General features: G+C 43.9%; 1 protein-coding gene across 5 annotated transcripts in view; it reads left to right on the forward strand.

The window, feature by feature from the left end:
- The window catches only part of LOC137384361 (uncharacterized), a 33938-nt gene continuing 7020 nt past the window's right edge, over window positions 1-26918 (forward strand). For 4 of the 5 annotated variants that reach the window (XM_068058287.1, XM_068058291.1, XM_068058290.1 and 1 more), the window contains exons 1-4: window positions 1-169; window positions 3179-3320; window positions 6822-6962; window positions 8235-10280. In XM_068058287.1, coding sequence (XP_067914388.1) covers window positions 3180-3320; window positions 6822-6962; window positions 8235-9593 — 1641 coding nt within the window. In that variant the 5' untranslated portion in view covers window positions 1-169; window position 3179 and the 3' untranslated portion in view covers window positions 9594-10280. Of the gene's footprint in view, window positions 170-2103; window positions 2145-3178; window positions 3321-6821; window positions 6963-8234; window positions 10281-26918 lie in introns of those variants that run through there. The other variant, XM_068058288.1, reaches the window with a different exon arrangement.

Here is a 26918-nt window from a genome sequence, read left to right on the forward strand (position 1 = left end):
ACCGTGCGGTCGAGAGCTCGCTGTGGGCTGGAGGGTGGTTTTGTTAACAGTTGCTTTCCTGGTTAAATTTCAGATCGATCTTCCTCCGTCCGCACGGTGGAGGAGGAATAAAGCGAGGAGCCGGTGTCACAGCAGAGTGTCCGCTTATAGCGTCAGGGCCACTCTGAAGGTCTGTGGTCTTGCTTAAAACCTGTCAGTCATATCACTCCAAAGTGTATACAACACGGAAATGATGAAGGAAAAGCAAAAATTATTGATGCATGCTTCCAATATTTAGCATTTCATTTTATTCTTTCAGATACACTAACTGTAAAAACAGATGTAAAACAAATACATATTGCCTGGGCTGCAACAGGCAGAACGGAGTTGATTATTTCAGTTACTTTTGAGTTCTATTTCCTTCCACGGTTGGGAAGGTTGGATGTGAACTGTGGGGGCAGATTTATGGAGTTGGATTCTGCGGCAAAACATTATCATCCTTTAGTGGTACCGCTTTAGTTCAAAGGCCCTCAACATTAGCCATACACAGTCAGAACTCTTTGCCCAGTGGCTAAACCACAGTATCCATGAAGATACTTGAAACCTGTAAAAACACAAACTTGCCCAGTTATTTGCCCCTTGGGGCAAAATACTGCGAATGCTGGAAGTCACAAATAAAAACAGTAAATGTTGGAAACACTCAACAGGGCTGCTAGCATATGCGGAGAGAGTAGAGCAGAGCTAACACAGTTTCAGGTCAGTGGCCTTTCATTAGAACTGGTAGCTGTTGGAGGTTTTACAGTTTGTAAGCAAGCGCAGAGCCTAGGGAATAATAAATGGGGGAGCGAGGAAAGAGCAAAAGGGAAGGGTGGAGGGCAGGAGTGATTGAATGACAAAGGCATGATGGTACAAGGCAAAGGGGATGGTAATGGGACAAATAAAGAAACAAAAGATGGGTCCAGCGGAGTTGTAAATGGTTACAGCAGAAGCATTAGCTGCACCTGTAGTCCAGAAAAATTGGATTGGTGGTCAATACTGGAAGGCTATAAAGGTGCTGTTCCTTGAGGGAGAAATCTGAGGATGGCCACCTTGGCCAGATCCAGGAGCAGACCAACAAGGAGAGCGTTCAACTTGCCCAACATTTCTGCAAGATCCATAGATTGGGACTAAAGAGGAGCCAAAAGTTGAGAAGAAGCCCCTTCAAATAATGGAAGAGGGGATACAACCTCTCACACTCATCAAAAGTGTGAATTCTGGACTCATTCAGTCCACAAAAGTTTCAAGTGGCCTCGGAGTCATGAAGTGACTTAAAAATCTATTGGACAATACTGGTCCATGCAGCACTCTCCACCCCAGATCTCAAATAGTCTCCACAGATGTAGCCTGACCTGTTGAGTAATTCCCACATTTTATGTTTTTATTTGCATTTGAGAGTAGATTGGTATGCCAAGGTTAGCCATCTAACTTTAATTGAGTTCCATTTCACTGGAGAGTTCATGGGATGTCCACAATTCAGTTTTGAAGGTAGAAAATAACCCATTGCCAGACTGATGTCTACAAGACTAATGCTACACAGTCAAATTTAATTACAAATGAGGTAGTATTCAAAGTGAGAATGTGCAACAAAATACTGAAAGTACAATAGCCAAACTTGTGCAATTTATAACAGAAACAGGAATCCACAGGTCACGCAGGTTAATGTTTTGGATACAACCCTTCTGTAGGATGTTATTTTGTGCATTTATTTGTCTAGGATTCCCAGCATTTGCAATTTTTTCATTTAATTTATAAATAGAGTCAAATTATGCAAAAAAAATCCTGAAATGCTTGTTCTTTTCAGGAGCTTCTGAGTAACAATTTCAGTATATAGTTTATTCAAGGAGCTTTTAATAGTCTGCTCACAGGTAAAAGCATAAAGAATGGGAGAAAATCTGTAGGCTTTGAAATGGTTTCCCCTATGAGGTAAAGCCAAATCCTTTTGAAGATTATCCTCAGAAAACATTCGTCATCGCAAGCCATGTGTTAATGGTTCAAGGAAGAAGTATCGATTCAGAGATGTTCAGACTGTCTCAGTACTTTGGTCCAAATAATGAATATCATCTCTTGTTTTGTTCCTATCTTCCCAGTATAATGGTTCAGTACTCTGGAGAAATTCCTCCGTGCTGGTTAGTAATCTATGTCACTGTCTGTCAATCCATAGATGTAAACATTTCAAATGCATTGAATTCTGACGAAGGGTAATCTACCCAAAAAGTTAACTCTGTTTCTCTTTCTGCTTATGCTGCCAGACCTTGCTGCTGAGTGTTTCCAGTATTTTCTGTTTTTATTTTAAATAAACTATTGTGAACACAGGCATTCACTGCTTTCTTTTAGATACACAGACTGAGATCCTCCGTTCTGAATCTTGATGAGGAAGACTTGCTTCCACCTTAACTCTGGCTATTTGAAAAACTATATGAAATTGAGATGCAACTCTCCCTATTTGCAACACAAACCCCAAAGGTCTTAAGTTAAATTAACCAACATTTCAGCTTCTGATTGTGATCCAATAGTTATTGCTGGATGGGATTGGGCTTGGAGCTCATTTTCCCTGTCACCCCATGGAAGAAGTTGCCAATGCTCACTGACTAGGCCCATGTAGCTACCATTTTACAAAAAAAACTTTTCTCTGCTGAACTGAGTCTATGCATCTGATGATTACATTTAGTTTAGTTTAGTTTAGAGATACAGCACTGAAACAGGCCCTTCAGCCCACAGAGTCTGTGCCAACCATCTATACCCATTTATACTAATCCTACACTAATCCCATATTCCTACCACATCCCCACCTGTCCCTATATTTCCCGGCCACCTACCTATACGAGGGGCAATTTATAATGGCCAATTTACCTACCACCCTGCAAGTCTTTTGGCTGTGGGAGGAAACCGGAGCACCCGGAGAAAACCCACGCAGACACGGGGAGAACTTGCAAATTCCACACAGGCAGTACCCAGAATTGAACCCGGGTCGCTGGAGCTGTGAGACTGCGGTGCTAACCACTGTATAGGAAAAGTGATTACATTGATACTTCTCAAGATGTGCTTTCTGAACCTATCAAAGTTTGCTATCCTGGTATTTTTATCACTGAATTTAGTTTATTTAGACAATACCGGGTAGGATATTTCATGAAATGGCATAATTTTCTGTGTGTTTCTACAGAATGGAGAGTTATGAAGAATTCTGCAAAGCTTGTCTTGCTCAGATCAAAGCTAAGGTTAATTTGGAGAAAAGTTCCTTACCGGCAACAAACTGCAGAGGTTCTTTGATTCGGTTTCATGGCATTGCTATACTTTCACCACTGGCAAGTGACCCTGCTATTTCTAATATGACTTAACATGCTGAAATGCGGCGGGGGTGGGGGATATACAAAATCCTGACAGATCAGACTTTTCAACTGAAGAAAATGAAATTGTGTAAGAATTGTAAGTGCAAAACTAGTTGGGAATATTTGATACTGCCTGACCAAATGCTTATAGCACACTTAAACGTGTGTGAGTTAGAGGACTAACAGCAGTAAAAGAACATCTCTCAGAAATGTTTCAGAGTTCATGTACAGTGAATTACTTCAAAATATAATCATTGTTGTTATGTGGCAGCCCAAAAGCTAGTTTATTCACTGAAGTCATCGTATTTATCTTCTTTGGCCTCCTTATCTCGAGAGACAATGGATAAGCGCCTGGAGGTGGTCAGTGGTGTGTGGAGCAGTGCCTGGAGTGGCTATAAAGGCCAATTCTAGAGTGACAGGCTCTTCCACAGGTGCTGCAGAAAAATTTGTTTGTCGGGGCTGTTACACAGTTGGCTCTCCCCTTGCACTTTTGTCTTTTTTCCTGCCAACTGCTAAGTCTCTTCGACTCGCCACACTTTAGCCCCGCCTTTATGACTGCCCTCCAGCTCTGGCGAACGCTGGCAACTGACTCGCACGACTTGTGATCAATGTCACAGGACTTCATGTCGCGTTTGCAGATGTCATTGAAGCGGAGACATGGACGACCGGTGGGTCTGATACCAGTGGCGAGCTCGCTGTACAATGTGTCTTTGGGGATCCTGCCATCTTCCATGCGGCTCACATGGCCAAGCCATCTCAAGCGCCGCTGACTCAGTAGTGTGTATAAGCTGGGGATGTTGGCCGCCTCGAGGACTTCTGTGTTGGAGATACGGTCCTGCCACCTGATGCCAAGTATTCTCCGGAGGCAGCCAAGATGGAATGAATTGAGACGTCGCTCTTGGCTGACATACGTTGTCCAGGCCTCGCTGCCGTAGAGCAAGGTACTGAGGACACAGGCTTGATACACTCGGATTTTTGTGTTCCGTCTCAGTGTGCCATTTTCCCACACTCTCTTGGCTAGTCTGGACATAGCAGTGGAAGCCTTTCCCATGCGCTTGTTGATTTCTGCATCTAGAGACAGGTTACTGGTGATAGTTGAGCCTAGGTAGGTGAACTCTTGAACCACTTCCACAGAGGGTGGTCACCAATATTGATGGATGGAGCATTTCTGACATCCTGCCCATGATGTTCGTTTTCTTGAGGCTGATGGTTAGGCCAAATTTGTTGCAGGCGGCCGCAAACCTGTCGATGAGACTCTGCAGGCACTCTTCAGTGTGAGATGTTAAAGCAGCATCGTGAGCAAAGAGGAGTTTCCTGATGAGGACTTTCCGTACTTTGGACTTCGCTCTTAGACGGGCAAGGTTGAACAACCTGCCCCCTGATCTTGTGTGGAGGAAAATTCCTTCTTCAGAGGACTTGAACGCATGTGAAAGCAGCAGGGAGAAGAAAATCCCAAAAAGTGTGGGTGTGAGAACACAGCCCTGTTTCCCGCCACTCAGGATAGGAAAGGGGTCTGATGAGGTGCCGCCATGTTGAAATGTGCCTTTCATATTGTCATGGAATGAGGTGATGATACTTAGTAGCTTTGGTGGACATCCGATCTTTTCTAGTAGTCTGAAGAGACCACGTCTGCTGACGAGGTCAAAGGTTTTGGTGAGATCAATGAAAGCAATGTAGATGGGCATCTGTTGTCCACGGCATTTCTCCTGTATCTGACGAAGGGAGAACAGCATGTCGACAGTCGATCTCTCTGCACGAAAGCCACACTGTGCCTCAGGGTAGACGCGCTCGGCCAGCTTCTGGAGCCTGTTTAGAGCGGCTCGAGACCATGGAGAATCTGCAGTGATACCAGAGATGAGGGGCTTTAGTAATGAGGACAGACCAAAGAATCTCAAACTTTCTTTTAATAAAAAGAACCTAAGAGGAGGTTCTGATTCAACGTTTTGCTGAGATAAACATTATTTCCACTGGTTAGTGAGTCAGCAACCAAAAGCTTAAGATGACCACCGGTGAAGGTTAGGAGAATAACCGTGGGTTGCACAGTGGCGCAGTGGTTAGCACCGCAGCCTCACAGCTCCAGCGACCCGGGTTCAATTCTGGGCACTGCCTGTGTGGAGTTTGCAAGTTCTCCCTGTGTCTGCGTGGGTTTCCTCCAGGTGCTCTGGTTTCCTCCCACTTGCCAAAGACTTGCAGGTTGATAGGTAAATTGGCCATTATAAATTGCCCCTAGTATAGGTAGGTGGTAGGGGAATATAGGGACAGGTAGGGATGTGGTAGGAATATGGAATTAGCGTAGGATTAGTGTAAATGGGTGCTTGATGGTTGGCACAGACTCGGTGGGCTGAAGGGCCTGTTTCAGTGCTGTATCTCTAAATAAAATAAAATAAAATGATATGGAATGCCTGCTGTACCAGAAATAGGCGATATCAAAACCCATATTAGCATTTAAAAATCAGTGAATAATTTTTTTTTTAAAGCTTAAAAAGGCTATGGTTGGGGAGGGGGGTGGGGGGAAAGAAAGAGAAGGGGCCAATTGGACAGTTCTTTGAGGGTTGGTACAGCAATGATGGAATGAATGATCTTCTGTGCTGTAAAATTTAGATTCTAGATAAGGACATTATAAAAGACTTTCCCCACTATGCTGAGCAGGGAGATTCCACGGTAGTTGTTGCAGTCACCGTGGTCACCCTTGTTGTTATAGAAGGTGATGATGTTGGCATCGCGCATGTCCTGGGGTACTGCTCCCTCGTCCCAGCACAGGCAAAGCAGTTCATGTAGTGCTGAGAGTATAGCAGGCTTGGCACTCTTGATTATTTCAGGGGTAATGCTGTCCTTCCCAGGGGCTTTTCCGCTGGCTAGAGAATTTATATTGTATTTATATTGTATAATTATGAGATGTGGTAGTTTTTGACACATTGAGCAACATTTGTAAAGGCACGTCATCTGGAATTTTTCTTTCAGTGTTATATTCTAACAGCGCTCAGATGGTGTTTCATTGTTTTAATTTGTCAACTCTTTATTAAGGATGAGGTTAAATTAGTGCCATGAATTCCATGTTTTTTGTATGCTAAGTTGACCATGTTCAGAAATGTTTCTTAGTATTAATTGTGCAGTTTTTACACTATTAGGGTAATAGATAACAAGAACTATGAAATAATTAAAATGATTGTTAATTTATTTAAAAGGTTCTACATTTACACTTTTCTGCATGCCTTCCATGTTAGGCTCACAAGACGGGTGATAAGAATCCTACCATTTATATGGTCATTGTGGCTTTCTGACTAAATCACAGACTAAGTACACATTTTGAAGTTTCTTCGTAGTAACAAGAAAGGACAATTTTCACTGGAGTAAATGTTTTCATATTGACTGATTGATAATAATGGCTGTTCCTAAAGATTAATATATATTTTTATGGTTCTGTAAGGGCAAGAAAATAGAATAAAACATTAGTTAAATCATATTGGTTCTTTCCAGCTTTCTCCAGAACAGAGGAAAGAGATACAGAAGTATCAGTTGAAGGCCATGAGTTACAGTGAAACCTCAAAGGACAAACTACATGAAACACAAACAAGTATGCAATTATTGGAGGTAGACAAACTGCTCAACAGTGTGCAGGTGAGGTCTTCCTATTTGTTATTTAAATTGAACAGGTAAACTTGTTTGTTTAGCACAGTACTGCAAGGTTCAGTTGTTTGTATAAACTGAATTCCTGGGAACCTGCCAGGTTATCTGCATAAGGTTAGTCCGGACAAAATACTGATGGCTGGGTGCTGCTCTATACACTGCTTGTAGAGATTTCTACAGGGCATCTGTACTGTAGTTTCTGTATTGTAAGTTTAGTTTAAAAAATACCATGACATATTTCAAAAATTAAATGACAGAAGTGACTACATAAACTCCCAGGATTACCTACAGTCTAGTTCCTATTAAAGTTAATGGAGCTACTCTGCAGTGTGTCCTGATATACTCTCAACTAAATCACTAGAGTGACAGAGAAGGCAATTGGAGAGGTGAAATGTTAATCTACTCAAGAGTGCAATAGCAAAATCGAAGATATTTTGTGAAAAGTTAATAAGCTGACAGCCTTGACTGGGTGGTAACACTCACCTCTGAGTCAGAAGATTGTGGTTTAAAGCCCCACTCCAGAGTCTTGACCACATATCTTGGCTGATGCTCCAGTCGAGTCCTAAGCCAGTGCTGCATGGTTGTCGGTCTTTTGGATGAGACATTAAACTGAGCAACTCTCTGCCCTTTCAAGTGGGCATAAAAGATCCCAAAGCACTAACCAAGGAAGAGCAGGGGAGTTCTCCCAGTGTCTAATCCACCATTTATCCCTCAACCAACACTGTCAAAAACAGATGATCTGATCAGTTATTTTGTTGTTTGTGGAACCTTGCTGTATGTAAATTGGTTACATTAGCAGAATGAAGACACTTTCAAAAAGTATTTTATTGGCTGTAAAGCCTGTTGGGAGGCCATGAAAGGCACTACACTTTTGTAAAAGTGAGGCGGAGAGACTTTTGTAAAGAATATACTCCCCACTCAACCCCCTCCCTGATTTCCAATCCCCTTTCTGTATTGTAATATTCTAGATTTTGTTTTGCTGCTTTTGTTGTCATTTATTTAAAAATAGTTAACACCAAATCAGTATTTGGATTCTAAAGACTGCTGTAGCAATTGTATAATGCCTCTCTTAGGATATATTAAAAAATACATTTATAATCTGCTCTAGAAAGGCCATTTTTATGGTGCCTCCATGAATGAGGGAGTCATTAGCAATGGCACATAGAAGGTCATAGGAGAGCACCATTCTAGTTGAGAGCTATGATATGTGAATGTAATCAGTAATTCTATAATTACAGACTAGTTTTCAATTGTTTGTCATAGCTAATCAAAATGCCAGCAGTTAAGGAGATTCTGGAAGATTATTCATCTCTAATGTTGCCCAACATGCGTGTGAATACAGGCTGTGTTCAAGAGATGAACAGAGGATGTGTTGAGAATTCCAACACTGTGCACAAAACCTCACTTGGACACAATGAGTCTCGAATACCTGAGCCTACTGTTGCACAGATGCCTAATGAGATTGAAGAAATATGTAATACAAACATTATGACAGATCATGTGCCTGTAACAATGATGTCTGATTTGAATATTGAAAAATCTGGTGCTTCAAATTACCAGGGCGATTTTTCCTGTTTTACTCTTGTGGCAAGTAATCGTACAAGGGCCAATAATCACATAAAGAATGCTCCTAAATCAGATGACTTTCAAAAAACAGCTTTTCATGCACTTCGAAACTTAACTGTGCATAAAATAATTGAGACAAAGCACAAAGCTACCAATTCTATCAATAAGCAAGAGAATTTACATGAAATTGGGAGTGATGGTTTTATAGTAATATCCACAGGAGATAAAACCAATAGCAGTAACTCAGAATGCTTAAATCATCCTACTAATGAGACTGATGTGGGTCAGAATTCACCCCCTGACACCCCTGCTGTAAGCCTACAGAGCCTATTGAATAAATCAAGGGAGTGTCGAGATAGGCAAAGACAACCAAAGCTGCTGAAAGCCTTACAATGCAAAGTTCCCGGAAGAAACATTGCGGACGAGGAAAATGATTTGGATGCAACTAAAGATCGCAAAAATAGCAGGTGGAAAAGAAATGATTCAGGAAAAACCAAGCTGCCTAATACGATGTTCAACCCTGATCCAGTTCTGCCTTCTGTTTTCTCACTGTGTTCACATACTTTATCTGAACACAACCAAACTTCCATAGCCAGTAATGTGAACACAGAAAAAACAAATAAAGTACTACACAAGTGTCAAATGTTATCCAAGGAGAGGAAAGGTACCAAAATAGATGACGTGGATCCTAAGACTATCTTCACGTCCTCAAAGCCATTAAAAGTGATAAATAGACATTACTGCTCCAAGAGAAACCCAGTACATCCAAACGCTGGGGGACAAGTTTCTCAATGCCAGGAGGGAAGTGACAATGTGAATGGGTCTGCAAAAAGTCAAAAAAGAAGTTTCATCGTACCCCAATTAGCATTGAGCAAAAGTCCAGTATTTTCAAAAAAGTGGACCTGCCCATCACAAAAGCTGCTAGTAAATGCTCCAATCAGTGTAGGTGGTGAAAAGATTGACCAACAGGTGAAGGAAAGAACTTGCAACCCATCAGGTCAACAATCAAAAATCAGCATTGAGCACAAACATAATATATTACTGAACTGGAGGTGAACCTGGCCAATCTGAAAACTCTAACAAGAAGTTTGGAAACTGCATTAACTTCATCTGTGAAGTAACAGGAAATGAGTAGTTGCTGAAAGGTGAACCAACTCCACTGGAGAGAAACAATGACTCTTTGTGCATTAAGTGTACACAGGAAGGTAATGAAAGCACTGACATTGCGGTAGCTGACTTACATTCGAGTAAAGGACATAATGTTCTAAGGTTTCTGTCACATGAAAATTTTATCCCACAGACTGTTAATTGTGCTCCAGCTGCTTTTCATGCCAATAAATTACAGCTCTTTGTGACACAAAAGATGCAGTGCCCAAGCCAACAGTTAGTTGTACAGAATACTCCCATAACAAAAACACCTCAGATGGTGAGTCTGAAGTCCCCCATTCATATGACTGTAGACAGAACTTCACAAAACCAAACTAGTAACAAGTCCTATGATGTAGATTTCCTATTTCGACTATGGACACTGGATTTTAAATTGAAGCAGGAGATGGATAATTCAAAAATATCCAGAACTTGGACTGGACATATTGGACTGCAAAGTCAAAAAGGAATTAATGATGAAGACGGCTAGTGATGGGCAGGAACAGCAGCTTGTTGCACTGATTGGTTCCTCCAGGATATCTTTCCATTTATGTAACTCGAGTCTGGACTGAGAAGTAAAAGAACTTCAGCCACTTGGTGAGTAGGAAGTATTTAATCTACTCACATTGAAACAATTCTGATAATCTTACATAAAACATGCAAGATCTTATCTTTCATTTTCTCTGGGCTAATAAATGTTTTTTTTCTCAGCTATATTGTATTTTAATATATAATCAGGCTGTTAAATCATTATTTAAAAATCATCAAAATTCCCCAGTGTAACTAAATGATTTTCAACAATGTCATTTGTAGAAGTGCATACTTCGAAGTTTTCTTAATCCACAGAAAACTGATTGCAATGACAATAGGTGAGGACAGAATCAGGCTTGGTGTAGACACTCCATTTATCATCACTGGTCCCATTCTGGGTAAGTTCAGCAATCCTACATTCCCAGCAGACAGTCAGGCATGAAGAGCGGACAGTTCAGAGATAGGGCTACTGCAGCCCAATTTTCCAACCCATGTCCCCTTTGAGTGAGGCTTTCCACTGAGAGTTCAAGATTGGTAAATATACTCCTGTGTCCATTAATAATGCCAGATGTGCTGGACTGTTTACAGGTAGGGTGTGCTGCTATAAGTTGACTTTAAGAAGATCAGAAGGCCCAGAGAGGACCCTATGTGGAGAGATATTGAAAACAGGTGACTTGAGGAAGAAAGTCCAAACTAGTGTTTCCATGGGTACTATAGGCAGTAGACTGTACACATACCATTCCTCACTCAGTCTCATCTTGCACATAATCTCTTCCACCCACTGCCACTTCCTTGATCTTGCCATCCCCTGTGACGCCACCATTTCTAACCTCTTACTCACTGACACGTCTATCTCTGACCTTTTCCTGTTACATATTTAAATATGTTGTAATTGTCAGCACAGTATAATGAAAGAAAACAGTGCTGTAAATCGTTTGCCTTTGTTAGTTGCTGTTTCTAACAGTAAATATATAAATACAGCTGGTTTAATAACCATTAACTGTATAAATGAAACATAGAAAAATAGAAAAATAGGAGCAGGAGTAGTCCATTCGGCCCTTCGAGCCTGCACCGCCATTCAATACGATCATGGCTGATCATCCAAACTCAGTACCCTGTTCCCGCTTTCTCCCCATATCCCTTGATCCCTTTAGCCCTGAGAACTATATCTAACTCTTTCTTGAATATATTTAATGATTTGGCCTCAACTGCTTTCCGTGTTAGAGAATTCCACAGGTTCACCATTCTCTGGGTGAAGAAATCCCTCCTCATCTCAGTCCTAAATGGCTTACCCCTTATCCTTAGACTGTGACCCCTGGTCCTGGACTCCCCCGCCATCGGGAACATCCTTCCTTCATCTAGTCTGTCCAGTCCTGTACGAACTTTGTAGGTTTCTATGAGATCCCCTCTCATTCTTCTAAACTCTAGTGAATACAAGGCTCGTCGACCCAATCTCTCTTCATACGTCAGTCCTACCATCCCAGGATTCAGTCTGGTGAACCTTCGCTGTACTCCCTCCTTAGCAAGAACATCCTTCCTCAGATAAGGAGAGCAAAATTGCACACAATACTCAGATGTTGTCTCACCAAGGCCTCGTATAATTGCAGCAAGACATCCTTGCTTCTGTACTCGAATCCTCTCGCTATGAAGGCCAACATATCATTTGTCTTCTTAACTGCCTGCTACACCTGCATGCTTACTTTCAGCGACTGGTGCACAAGGACACCCAGGTCTCGCTGCACATCCCCCTTTCCCAATCTGTCGCCGTTCAGATAATAATCTGCCTCTCTGTTTTTGCCACATTTATCCATATTATACTGCATCTGCCATGTATTTGCCCACTCACTTAATCTGTCCAAATCACACTGGAGCTTCTCTGCATCCTCCTCACAGCTCACACTCCTACCCAGCTTTGTGTCGTCTGCAAACTTGGATATATTACATTTAATTCCCTCAGCTATATCATTAATATATATTGTGAATAGCTGGGGTCCTAGCACTGATCCCTGCGGTACCTCACTAGTCACTGCCTGCCACTCGGAAAAAGACCTGTTTATTCCTACTCTGTTTCCTGTCTGCCAACCAGTCCTTACCCCCAATCCCATGTGCTTTAATTTTGCACGCTAATCTCTTATGTGGGACCTTATCGAAAGCCTTCTGAAAGTCCAAATACACCACATCCACTGGTTCTCCCTTATCTATTCTACTAATTACATCCTCAAAAGATTCCAGTAGATTTGTCAAGCATGATTTCCCTTTCCCGATCATGTCATTGTTTCCCAACTGCTCTGCTATTACATCTTTTATAATGGACTCTAGCCTTTTCCCCACTACTGATGTCAGGTTAACCGGTCTATAATTCCCTGTTTTCTCTCTACCTCCTTTTTAAAATAGTGGGGTTACATTAGCTACCCTCCAATCCGTTGGAACTGTTCCAGAGTCTATAGAATTCTGAAAAATGACCCGCAATGCATCTACTATTTCTAGGGCGACTTCCTTAAGTACTCTGGGATGTAGATTATTAGTCCCTGGGGATTTATTGGCCTTGAATCCCATCAATTTCCCAAACACCATTTCCCTGCTAATACTGATTTCATACAGTTCCTCCTTCTCACTAGGCCCTATGTCCCCCAACATTTCTGGGAGGTAATTTGTGTCCTCCTTTGTGAAGACAGAACCAAATTATATATTTAATTGGTCTGCCATTTCTTTGTTCCCCATTATAAATTCCCCAGTTCCTGTCTGTAAAGGACCCACATTTGTCTTCACTAATCTTTTTCTCTTCACATATCTATAGAAGCTTTTACAGTCAGTGTTTATGTTTTTTGCGAGCTTACTCTCATACTCTATTTTCCCCTTCTTAATCAATCCCTTTGTCCGCCTTTGCTGAATTCTAAACTGCTCCCAATCCTCAGGTTTGCTGCTTGTTCTGATCATTTTATATTTCTCCTCCTTGGATCTAATACTATCCCTAATTTCTTTTGTCAGCCACGGTTGAGCCACCCTTCCTGTTTTATTTTTGCGCCAGACAGGAATGAACAATTGTTGTAATTCATCCATGCGCTCTTTAAATGCTAGCCTTTGCCTATCCACTGTCAACCCTTTAGGTAACATTCCCCAATCTATCATAGCCAACTCGCACCTCATACCTTCATAGTTTCCTTTATTTAGATTCAGGACCCTAATCTCGGAATCAACTCCCTCACTCTCCATCTTAATGAAGAATTCTATCTATCTATGGTCGCTCTTCCCCAAGGTTGTTAACTAATCCTTTCTCATTGCACAATACCCAGTCTAGGATGGCCTGTTCTCTAGTTGGTTCCTCAACGTATTGGTCCAGGGCAGCAGTGAGAAATGGCCCGCCTGCCCCAGACCAATCAAGGCCCTTAAGTGGCTACTTAAGGGCCTTCGCCCGCCGCCACGGGGATTTTACCTGTGGCCGGTCGTTCGGCCCAGGCCCGAGAAGCTGCCTGACAAAAGCAGGCGGCCTTCTGATGAACTGGGGGGAGGGGCCTTCATGATCAGGCACCCTGTGCTCGACGGAGGGCCGCCCCCGCTCCTCCAACCATCTCCAACACCCAACATGCACCCCCATCCCCCCAGTCGACTACCCTTGCCTTGCAGGGGCCGGACCGATCATCCCTGGCTAGGCACCAAAAACGCACCTTCCTTCTGGGGCTCCCCGACATCTTCTTTCCGATGGCTGGGTGTAATCCCAGCAGTGGCATGCCGCTCCAGGTGGCGCTGCTGGGACTAAGAGCTGCCGGCCGCTAATTGGCCGGCAGCTCCATTAGGCGGGACTTGCTGCCTCAATTAAAGGCCTGGCGACCGCAAAATGTGGTTTGGAACCCCAGACCAGGCGGAGGCGGGTTCGCCACCGACTTTTCAGTTAGTGGACGGCTCCCGTCCGCCGAGGGAAAAATTCTGGCCTTAAAAACAAAACTCACCTTGTCTTCAAGGGTGCCTCGCCATGGAGGCATCCTCTCCTTTATCCTGCAGCCTCAGCAGTGGCCACCTACAATGGTGGCCTTCTCAAGGCTGAAATGTCTAGTCCTCTGATTGGGCCAGCATCTCTGGGAGGTAGCCAACCACCTTCAATTGGATGGCAGTCCCAGCGGCAGCCTGTTAATTGGCCACTGCCGGTAAAATGCCACCCCAGGGTCCTGCTGCCCGTTGCTTCAAAGTCCGGTCCTGCTTTCAGTATGGCAGCAGCACGTCTCACCTATGGATAAAGTTAATCCCCATGTTACAGCATGAAGAGAAAGACATTTCAAGTCAAGAGAATAATATTAATGCCTGGGAGGAATTTCTGGAAAAATAGCAACGACTTGCCTAGGCTTTAGAGGGAGGTTGAAGTTTTCAGTAAATGTTAGTAAAGGTATTCAGGGTAGAATATATAGGTAAGCTTAATCATTTCATTGTGAATTGTGTAATTTGTTTGATTGTATGGTTTATTTACCAGAATAAAGGTTATAGAAATTATAAAATATGATGGTGCCTCTGTTTCTTCTTCTTCTTCTTCTTCTTTGGCCTCCTTGTCTCGAGAGACAATGGGTAATCGCCTGGAGGTGGTCAGTGGTTTGTGAAGCAGCGCCTGGAGTGGCTATAAAGGCCAATTCTAGAGTGACAGACTCTTCCACAGGTGCTGCAGATAAAATTGGTTGTCGGGGCTGTTACACAGTTGGCTCTCCCCTTGCACTTCTGTCTTTTTTCCTGCCAACTGCTAAGTCACTTCGACTCGCCACACTTTAGACCCGCCTTTATGGTTGTCCGCCAGCTCTGGCGATCACTGGCAACTGACTCCCACGACTTGTGATCAATGTCACAGGACTTCGTGTCATGTTTGCAGACGTCTTTAAAGTGGAGACATGGACGGCCGGTGGGTCTGATACCTGTGACGAGTTCGCTGTACAATGTGTCCTTGGGGATCCTGCCATCTTCCATGCGGCTCACATGGCCAAGCCATCTCATGCGCCGCTGGCTCAGTAGGGTGTATATGCTGGGGATGTTGGCCGCCTTGAGGACTTCTGTGTTGGAGATACGGTCCTGCCACCTGATGCCAAGGATTCTCCGGAGGCAGCGAAGATGGAATGAATTGAGACATCGCTCTTGGCTGACATATGTTGTCCAGGCCTCGCTGCCATAGAGCAAGGTACTGAGGACACAGGCCTGATACACTCGGACTTTTGTGTTCTATGTCAGTGCGCCATTTTCCCACACTCTCTTGGCCAGTCTGGACATAGCAGTGGAAGTCTTTCCCATGCGCTTGTTGATTTCTGCATCTAGAGACAGGTTACTGGTGATAGTTGAGCCTAGGTAGGTGAACTCTTGAACCACTTCCAGAGGGTGGTCACCGATATTGATGGATGGAGCATTTCTGACCTCCTGTCCCATGATGTTTGTTTTCTTGAGGCTGATGGTTAGGCCAGATTCGTTGCAGGCAGCTGCAAACCTGTCGATGAGTCTCTGCAGACACTCTTCAGTGTGAGATGTTAAAGCAGCATCGTCAGCAAAGAGGAGTTCCCTGATGAGGACTTTCCGTACTTTGGTCCTCGCTCTTAGACGGACAAGGTTGCACAACTTGCCATCTGATCTTGTGTGAGGAAAATTCCTTCTTCTGAAGACTTGAACGCATGTGAGAGCAGCAGGGAGAAGAAGATCCCAAACAGTGCAGGTGCGAGAACACAGCCCTGTTTCACGCCACTCAGGATAGGAAAGGGGTCTGATGAGGCACCACTATGCTGAATTGTGCCTTTTATTATTGTCATGGAATGAGGTGATGATACTTAGTAGCTTTGGTGGACATCCGATCTTTGCTAGTAGTATGAAGAGACCACGTCTGCTGACGAGGTGAAAGGCTTTGGTGAGATCAATGAAAGCAACGTAGATGGGCATCTGTTGTTTGCAGCATTTCTCCTGTAGCTGGCGAAGGGAGAACAGCATGTCAATGGTGGATCTCTCTGCTCGGAAGCCACACTGTGCCTCAGGGTAGACACGCTCAGCAGCTTCTGGAGCCTGTTTAAAGTGACTCGAGCGAAGACTTTCCCCACTATGCTGAGCAGGGAGATTCCACGGTAGTTGTTGCAGTCACCACGGTCACCCTTGTTCTTATAGAGGATGATGATATTGGCATCACACATGTCATGTGGTACTTCTCCCTCATCCCAGCAGAGGCAAAGTAGGTGTTGGAGTGCTGAAAGTATAGCAGGCTTGGCACTCTTGATTATTTCAGGGGTAATGCCGTCCTTCCCAGGGGCTTTTCCGCTGGCTAGAGAATCAATGACATCACTGAGTTCCGATTTTGTTGGCTGTACGTCCAGCTCATCCATGACTGGCAGAGACTGGGCTGCATTGAGGGCGGTCTCAGTGACAACATTTTCTCTGGAGTACAGTTCTAGGCAGTGCTCCACCCAGCGGTCCATTTGCTTGCATTGGTCAGTGATTGTGTCCCCTGATTTAGATTTGAGGGGGGCAATCTTCTTGATGGTTGGCCCAAAAGCTCTCTTAATGCCATCATACATTCCTCTGATGTTTCCGGTGTCGGAGGCCAGCTGAATATGACTGCATAGGTGTTGCCAGTAGTCATTTGCGCAGCGCCTGGCTGTTCTTTGTGCAGCGCTTCTGGCTGCTTTAAGTGCTATGGATGTTAATTCGCTGGGGGCTTTCTTGTAGTTCAACAGTGCAATGTGCTTAGCGGCTATGACAGGTTCCAGCTCTTCAAAGTGAGATTGAAACCAGTCTGCATTCCACTTCACATGCTTGCCATAGGTGGTCATAGCTGAGTCATAGATGGCATCTCTGATGTGGGCCGACTTGGTCTCTGCATCCCCTGTGGAGTGTTCAAGACTCTCCTACAGGGGATGCAGAGACCAAGTGGGCCCACATCAGAGACGCCATCTATGATGGTGCTACAGTCAATAAAAAGACTCATGTAATTTTGGCTGAAAGCTGAGACTGGTACCAGATAGTGGTAACCGTATAATCCAGAAAGATTTTTTTTATTCATTCATGGGATGCGGGCATCACTGGCTAGGCCAGCATTCATTGCCCATCCCTAATTGCCCTTGAGAAGGTAGTGGTGAGCTGCCTTCTTGAACCGCTGCCGTCCATGTGAGGTAGGTACACCCACAGTGCTTTTAGGAAGGGAGTTCCAGGATTTTGACCCAGCGACAGTGAAGGAACGGCGATATAGTTCCAAGTCAGGATGGTGTGTGACTTGGAGGGGAACTTGCAGGTGGTAGTGTTCCCATGCATTTGCTACCCTTGTCGTTCTAGTTGGTAGAGGTTGCGGGTTTGGAAGGTGCTGTCTAAGGAGTCTTGGTGCATTGCTGCAGTGCATCTTGTAGATGGTACTCTCTGCTGCCGCTGTGCATCAGTGGTGGAGGGAGTTAATGTTTGTGAATGGGGTGCCAATCAAGCGGGCTGCTTTATCCTGGATGGTGTCGAGCTTCTTGAGTGTTGTTGGAGCTGCACCCATCCAGGCAAGTGGAGATTATTCCATCACACTCCTGACTTGTGCCTTGTAGATGGTGGACAGGCTTTAGGGAGTCAGGTGGTGAGTTACTCGCCGCAGGATTCCTAGCCTCTGATCTGCTCTTGTAGCCACAGTATTTATATGGCTACTCCAGTTCAGTTTCTGGTCAATGGTAACCCCCAGGATGTTGATAGTGGGGGATATTAATTAATGATGTAGAAAATGTAAAATTGCAAATTGTCCAGCTTTCATATTTTCATCAGTATCATTAATAAGCACAAAAAATCAATTGATTTGAGGCACATAATCTCTTCCACATACAGCCACTTCCTTGACCTTGCCATGCTTTATGCCAAGATCATATATGTTCGTGAATAATGGGGTAGGTATCTCAGTCAGTATGAGTCCTGCTGAACTGTGCTAAATGTACTGTCTGTGGGCTGAAAATATCAGTCAATATTTTTTTAATGCAAGAATTGCTCCACAGGGTGGCACTGCTTGACCTGTAACGGCACAACATATAAATGTTAACTGATCCCGTTTAGAATAGTTGACACATTTGATGGCCTGTTTCGGTGCTGGAACATTTGATGATTCTATGCCATTTACTTCAGTGTATGTATTTGAAAACAAGTGACTAAAAATGTTTAAGCACTTTTTCCACAGAGATGGTGCTTCTTTAATAGGCCTGCACCTTATTTCCATTCAAAAGGAATCCAGAATCTCACAAGGAAAGTTCTGCACTGGCTCAGAAGTAACAGAGCAGATCAGAATCTGAACATTAACATCTAAGGCAGAACAATAAATTCAATGTAAAAGTTCAGTGCGGGGTTTGAGTGACTCACATTTGAGATTTTGCATAGGAGTGAGGAAGAAATTATTTTGTTTGATCTTATAAAACTTTTTGAAGCATTTAGAGGACAAATGAGTGATCATAAATGCACAGAGGAATCCATGAAAGTATTTTAGAAATCTTTCTAATTTTAAAGGAAACAAAGAAGGAACATGTAACATTATCAAGAATCTTTGTCAAGAGATCATTTGGTTCAACCCTAAATGTCGTCATCAGTTATGTTGGAGGAACAGTATCTGTGCACTGAAGGGCGGGATCTCTATAAACAGTTTACGTTTGTGTTACAATCCAGTTCAAAGTTATTTGTATGCTTTTTATTTTTCAACTGAGCTTCTGTCACAACTCCTGTATTCTGTTTTGACTATTGTTTGAAAACTACTAAAAGACACCCGATCACAATTAAAAATTATCTGATCAAAATTTCCAGTTGGAACCAGTTTAAACCCATCAGCTCAGTTGGGCTAGATTAGTTTCAACTTGTATTATTAGTCATCTGAAACAGAATGTTGCTCATGCAATTAGTTCACATGATGTTGTAAACTGGGGTGTCAAACTCAATTTACATGGTAGGCCTGTTCTGACATCTTGGCACTTGGCTTGGATCATGTTCAACAGTAGTTGTTAGGACACATTGGGCTGAATTTTATTTGAGCGCCGTGCTGTGCAGTGGCGCCCTTTGAACTCGGCGACATGCCCGCATTTAGCGGCGGCCGCCAAGCCCCTGTGATTTTACATACGGAGGCTCATTAGCGTCACTGCAACGAGCTGCCCCCCCCTCCCCCCCCCCCCCCCCCCACCCCCATATTACATGGGGGGAGGCGGGACATCCGGCACAGTGAGGAACCATTTGACAGCTGTGTAGCAGGTGCTGGGCCCTATTTAAAGTGCCCCAGAACCTGCTTCCTGACAGCTGTCAAAGAAATATGTACTTCGCTGTTGAAGAGTGGGGCTACTGTCAATCTGGCAGCAAAGCAGAAAGTGCTGGAGAAACTCAGCAGGTCAGGCAGCATATATGGAGAGAGAAGCAGAGTTAACTTTCAGGTCTGTGACCCAAGTTCACAGACCTGAAAGTTAACTCTGCTTCTCTCTCCACAGATGCTGCCTTATCTTCTGAGTTACCCCAGCAGTTTCTGCTTCGCTGCCACATACTTACCCTTCTGTGTCCCAGTGTCCTGTGAAGTTGCAATTCTCTTCTTCCACTCAAGTGTTAAATTGCTTCTTGTAGGCGTGCTGCAGTTGGGTGAATAATCTTAATTTTGCACATTTCAGGACATGAGACTTAAATGTACCATAAAAGGCAAATACACAACAGAAAAAAAAAAACATAATTGAAGAATATTTACATACTTTGGGCTTCTAATCATCTGACTGTGAAAAGCCGCAGATTAATATGCATTTGGAATCTGTATTCATGTCTCTGCTAACTGTTATGTGAAAATACATGTAACTGCAATTAATTGATCTTTGTTTAAAAAAACAGGAAAATATGTTCATATTCTAGCTGCAATACTAACAAGAAATATTTCACCAATAATTATGTTCAGCTGCTGCAGAAGCAAAGTGTTCGTGCACATACATCGATGTGCAATAGTTGAAAAACTATGACAACAGCACAGATTTCTTCACTAGTCCTGCATTGGTTTTCAAACATGTGCAAGACAAACCTTGCAGCCAGAAGTTAGAGCGCTTACACGGTGGAGTCACCTTTGCATTTAAAGGACCACACCAAAAGCCGAGGATGGCAGAGGGGTGCTCTAGGATGGCCCCACAGTTCAGCGAAACCTCCCTGCTCACTCTCCTCTAGGCTGTGCGGGCAAGGTGGGAGGTCCTTTTCACCAGCGACAGTAAGGAGAGGCCCTCCCGCCTGAACAAGGCAATCTGGCTGGAGATGGCAGAGGAGGTGATTAGCCGTGTGGCCATCAAAGGGTCCAATGCTGGAAATGGATGAACGAGCATTCCCCCAGCCAGCCGGGGCCCGCTAGGCCTCGTGCGCACAGGGTATGCGTACCAACGTCATCCACAACCAAAGGGCAATCAGATCATCAGCCTTCCTCCAGTCAGGCTGCTAGCACAGAGGTTGCACTGAGAAGGGGCACTTGCAAGGGTTTACAGAGAACACACTGACACAAATGGGAATGCATGGGTGTCACAGCAATGTAAATACGTCTTTCACTAAATGTTCCTCACCAACATGTGTGTCATTTTCTCTGTGGGAATGATGTGTGCCAGCCTGTAGGGCCAATGTCACATCCCTTTGCACCATTGGCCCTTCAGGAGAGCCAACTTAAGCAATAACATCATTGCCATGCCACCATTACTGATGAGCATCGCCATGGATGCAGTGACATGGACATTGGCTCAGTCAGCTGCTGCCTGTAATGGTTTACACAAGGATGCTGCAGATGTGGACTGGTGCACAGCAGGTGAGCGAGGGTGATGTGTGGCTTGCAAAGCTCATGTCGGTTCCTATGGAGCAGACAGCCTTTGTCTGATAAGCCACTGCCCCGTACATCCCTACCTCACTACTAGCCCTGTGTGCAGAGCCTGGGGGCCATCCGCCCTCCCATGCGCCTTTCCTGTTGTAGGTCCTCATAGTCCAAGGAGGAATCCTGTTGACTTCTCTCCTCATCATGCCAGGCCTGGCCTCTATTGGGTGCATAGTTGTGCAGAGCAGCAAAGAAAGGAGCTGGCCTTTTCAGCCCGTCGTACAGGGCATCACACTATCCATACAGGCATTGGAAGTGCTCTTTCAGCATGCCAATTTCCTGCTCTATCGTGGCTCTTGTAGCTCCGTGCCTGGAGTTGTATCTCTCCTCTGCAGCAATACTGGGGTCTCTCACTGGTGTCGGGAGCCATGCCTGCAAGGGATAGCCCTTATCTCCAAGAAGCCACGCAGACACAGGGAGAACTTGCAAACTCCTCACAGGCAGTACCCAGAATCGAACCCGGGTCCCTGGAGCTGTGAGGCTGCGGTGCTAACCACTGTGCTGCTGGTATAAAGAATGGTCCTAAAGAGACTGCTGGATGCCACTGAGGAGTGTAGAGAATGGAGGACTGGAAGTGACCCTCCCATCTCCACAGCACCGCTGTGAACCACTGCTGACCTGTACTTGTGTAGGAAATGGAAATGTCACATGAACATGAAGAGAGGTGGAGTACTCTTCTTAGGCACAGCAGTGATGCAGAGTAGAGTAACTGGCATGACTACACCTACTTAGGAGTGCTTGAAACTGATACCATGGGCTGAATTTTATCAGCATGCCCGTGAAAGCAGCGGCCTTTGGACATGGAAGTGCTGCCGCAGAGCCCCCACGATATTACACACGGAGGCTCATTTAAATGGAGGGGGCAGAGCGACCGCCCCCGATGACGTAGAAGGGCGACCGCCACGTCCCCAGCAACAGCATCTGGTGCCACCGCGCAGGCGCCGCTGCCATTTTTAAAGGTCTGCAAGCTCTTAGAATTAATTGCAATTTTTTAAGTAATATTTTGGTGCAGTTAATGTACAAATTGCAATAAATCATGGAGGCCCTTTCCCACCCGGACCCCAATGTTTGTTTTAGGGGCAATATGAACAACATGATCTTTACCCCCAACCCCAACTTTCCCCCACAACCTCTTCACTTTTGCCCTTCAACCCCTTCCCACCATCCCCACAGCCAATAAATAACATTTTCCCTGCTCCACCCCCACCCTGAAAATTGTACTTCTCCCCCCCCTCCTTTTCTCACCTCGGAACTCCGCACCGAGGTCCCCCCGCCTCCGGTCATATGCAACGGGCCCTTTTCGGCATTGGGGGTCGAAGCGGACATCTCCCCACAGAATTTTATGGTCCCCCCTGCTGTGACCCACGGCATCAAGGGGCTGGTAAAATTCAGCCCCTAGGTAGCTGAAATGAGAAACCCCAGTGCTAATATCCCAGCTTTTTTTTGAGCACAAAAATCACCAAATGAAGATTATTTCATTAATCACTAAACAATGTTTCTGCAAAACTACAGAGATGTTAGCCTAGAAATTAGTTTGCATTATTAGCTTATGACTGCTCTCTGCTGCATTATTGGAGGTTCTAATCTATTTCAAATAAACTTGTTCAGATCTCAGATAAAATAGTGGATGGAGGAATGTCATATTTTTACCCACGAATATTGGGAACAGACATTTCTCGACTGCTGCAAGCTAAGAATGTTTTCTTCTCTTCTTAAGTGGTTGACTACAAGAAATCAGACAACACTGAAGAAATTTTAGACGTTCTGTCGATAGTAAATTAAAAAATGACAGTGGAACAAAATACTCAAAAAGGCAGGAGGTGTGGAAATGATCTTTGTTTTGCATCAATCATTATCAGTTGCTGTTTCTTCCAGGACTTGGGCAGAGGCACAAAGACTAACAATTATTTTGGTGCCTGTTTAGCATTTTGGAAAACATCAGAAGGAAATCATGATAGACTTATGTGCCACCAAACATGGATTGAAGACATTAGCTTGGCAGTATGTTTGGCTTTAGAATGTCATGGACAGGCTGAGGTGCATTCTATTGCTTACCCAATGAAGGATAATTCTAACACACAGAGAGAGGAGTGTGCACAGTCAATGGCAAACATCAACAACATACTCCCATACCACCTTGTAGAAAATGCCTAGTCCTCTTCCCAGATATGATCAACAACAAAGAAACAATGACCATCAATTTTGGCAGTACGGGAACTGTGCTGAGGTAGAATCTTTAAGCAGGCTTCTGAATGCCCACGGGGACATTTCCATGAAATTACCTGCTCCTCCAGGGGAGAGGTTCATGTGGAAATGTTTTATCCTTAAAAGAAAAAGAAGACTTGTACATAACTTAAAATTATTCAAGTTTCAGTTAACAGTTTGTAGTTCACAAACTATGTCCTAGGCCCAACCACCTTCAGCTGTTTCATCAATGACTTTCCTTCACTCATAAGGTCAGAAGTGGGGATGTTCGCTGATGATTCCCCAATGTACAGCACCATTTGCAACTCCTCAGATACTGACGCAGTCCATGTAGAAATACAGCAAGACCTGGACAATATCTATGCTTGGGCTGATAAGTGGTAAGTAACATCCGCGCCACATAAGTGCCAGGCAATGATCATCTCCAAAAAGAGAGAATCTAACCATCTCCCTTTGACATTCAATGGCAATACGATCGCTGAATCCCCCACTATCAACATCCTCGGGGCTACCATTGACCAGAAACTGAACTGGAGTAACCATATAAATACCATGGCTACAAGAGCAGGTCAGAGGCTAGGAGTTCTGCAGTGAATAACTCATCTCCTGACTCCCTAAAGCCTGTCCACCATCAACAAGGCACAAGTCATGAGTGTGATGGAATACTCTCCACTTGCCTGGATGGGTGCAGCTCCAACAACGCTCAAGAAGCTCGACACCATCTAGGACAAAGCATTCCACTTGATTGGCACCGCATCCAAAAATATTCACTCTCTCCACTACTGACACACAGTGGCAGCAGTGTGTACCATCTACAAGATGCACTGCAGCAACGCACCAAGGCACCTTTGACAACACCTTCCAAACCCGCGACCTCTACCAACTGGAAGGACATGAATGAATTTTTAAAATATATTACAGCAATAAAGCTAATCCGATACCTGGTGTACATTTATTACTGTAGTATTGACCTTCTGCAACTAAAATAAACATTTACATGCATTGTAAAATTTGTTGATAATTGATATATTTTATATGTCAAACTGAGAATAACTTCTGTAAATTAGCACCTCTACAGCATTTTCGGCTCACTACACTCATGGGGTTGTGGGCTGGTGAGGGGGCCGGGGGGGGGGGTGGAATCTTTCAAGGTGATTTAAGGGTTAATTGCTTGATAATGTTCTTTTATTTGTTTGAGCAATTTTATAAATTAACCCTAGAGAAATATTCAAAATAAACCTGAATTTTGAGGCTGTTGCTTAATGACAACTAAATGATAAAAGTCCTTCAAATCTTACTTGTGAATTTCTTGCTTAGACTATGAAGGAAGGAACCTAATGGTATGTTTTTGGGTTTCTTTCCCCTTTTCAATTAAATCCTTTTGGTCTCTGTATTTCAGAAAACTCTTGTAGGTGAGTCCTAGCTCCCTACATCCTTGAGAGTGTCTCCATTTCTCTTAATATCTTAGGAAAATGTTTTAACATGCAAAAGATATGAACAGAAAAACTGATTTGAGGTAATTTCAGATGCTAATTCTATCCTGTGCCTGCATGGGATCCTCGTTGATTTTGAAACTGGTAGAATACCATTACACTGGACCTTGTTTTAGGCTTAAACTACCAAGGAAATTAAACTGCAATTGAACAAATAAATAGTAACAATTACAAATCATATGGTGAAGCTTTGCCGGCTCCTCACATTGTAGAAAATGATAGTCTTCAGAAGTTTCAGATTGTCTTCTTTTCAAAGGTTTCACATCAAATTCACTGATTTCAAAAGCGCAGGGTAATGTGCCTTGAAGTAATAACCCCAGCCACAAATCAAACACATATTCTGAACAGATCACGCAGAACCTTTGTAATTTAACTGACTGGCTCAGCCTCTTCCTCATTTGGACACTTACTTTGCAGACAAATTGTAACAAAATGTAACAAGCTGAGCTGGAGCATTCTACTCTGAGTGAAGCTGGTTTCCAACCTATTTTGTACCATGACAATTTTAAAAAACTAAGCTAAATATTAGGGAAAAATAATTTTTTGACACAAGTGTAGTCTACAGTTTGTCATTATAATAATGATTTTAAAAAGATTGCATCTTTAAAGCAAGTGCTACCTCTATTGCCAAGTTTCTATTTACATGTGTAATTTTGTAGATTTTCCACATATTCATTCTTGGATTAATGTATATGTTCCCTAGAAAAGTAATTATGTATATGTTTGGGATCATCTTCTCCCTGCTGCTTTCACATGCGTTCAAGTCCTCTGAAGAAGGAATTTTCCTCCACACAAGATCAGGGGGCAGGTTGTTCAACCTTGCCCGTCTAAGAGCGCAGTCCAAAGTACGGAAAGTCCTCATCAGGGAACTCCTCTTTGCTGACGATGCTGCTTTAACATCTCACACTGAAGAGTGCCTGCAGAGTCTCATCGACAGGTTTGCGGCTGCCTGCAATGAATTTGGCCTAACCATCAGCCTCAAGAAAGCGAACATCATGGGGCAGGACGTCAGAAATGCTCCATCCATCAATATTGGCGACCACACTCTGGAAGTGGTTCAATAGTTCACCTACCTAGGCTCAACTATCACCAGTAACCTGTCTCTTGATGCAGAAATCAACAAGCGCATGGGAAAGGCTTCCACTGCTATGTCCAGACTGGCCAAGAGAGTGTGGGAAAATGGCGCACTGACACGGAACACAAAAGTCCGAGTGTATCAGGCCTGTGTCCTCAGTACCTTGCTCTACGGCAGCGAGGCCTGGACAACGTATGTCAGCCAAGAGCGACGTCTCAATTCATTCCATCTGCGCTGCCTCCGGAGAATACTTGGCATCAGGTGGCAGGACCGTATCTCCAACACAGAAGTCCTCGAGGCGACCAACATCCCCAGCTTATACACACTACTAAGTCAGCAGCGCTTGAGATGGCTTGGCCATGTTAGCCGCATGGAAGATGGCAGGATCCCCAAAGACACATTGTACAGCGAGCTCGCCACTGGTATCAGACCCATCAGCCGTCCATGTCTCCGCTTTAAAGACGTCTGCAAACGCGACATGAAATCCTGTGACATTGATCACAAGTCGTGGGAGTCAGTTGCCAGCATTCGCCAGAGCTGGCAGGCAGCCATAAAGACGGGGCTAAAGTGTGGTGAGTCAAAGAGACTTAGTAGTTGGCTGGAAAAAAGACAGAAGCGCAAGGGGAGAGCCAACTGTGTAACAGCCCCGACAAACAAATTTCTCTGCAGCACCTGTGGAAGAGCCTGTCACTCTAGAATTGGCCTTTATAGCCACTCCAGGTGCTGCTTCACAAACCACTGACCACCTCCAGGCGCTTATCCATTGTCTCTCGAGATAAGGAGGCCAAAGAAGAATATGTTTAAGGAATTTATTTGGCAGTGTTAAACAGTACAGGTTTATTTGTTTTGCTACTATGAATCCTTATCTCACTTTGAATTTTTTTCAAGTATTTCTATAACTAATGGAGAACAAAAATAGAAATGTTGGGCACTCAGAGTTTCAACTTGCCCTGTTTCTGATGAGAACACTCTAGTTTACATTTTCTCCCATTTGTGTTGGTGGGTCAAAAGTCTTGTAAGGAAAACTAAAGCTATGATTGCATTTGCCTGAGTGCAGTTTGTGATCTGAGTGTTGTCCCTAATAAATATTACACCCTTTGTTTTTTTATTCATTCTTG

Source organism: Heterodontus francisci, chromosome 26, assembly GCF_036365525.1.
Source record: "Heterodontus francisci isolate sHetFra1 chromosome 26, sHetFra1.hap1, whole genome shotgun sequence".
Lineage (NCBI taxonomy): Eukaryota > Metazoa > Chordata > Chondrichthyes > Heterodontiformes > Heterodontidae > Heterodontus > Heterodontus francisci.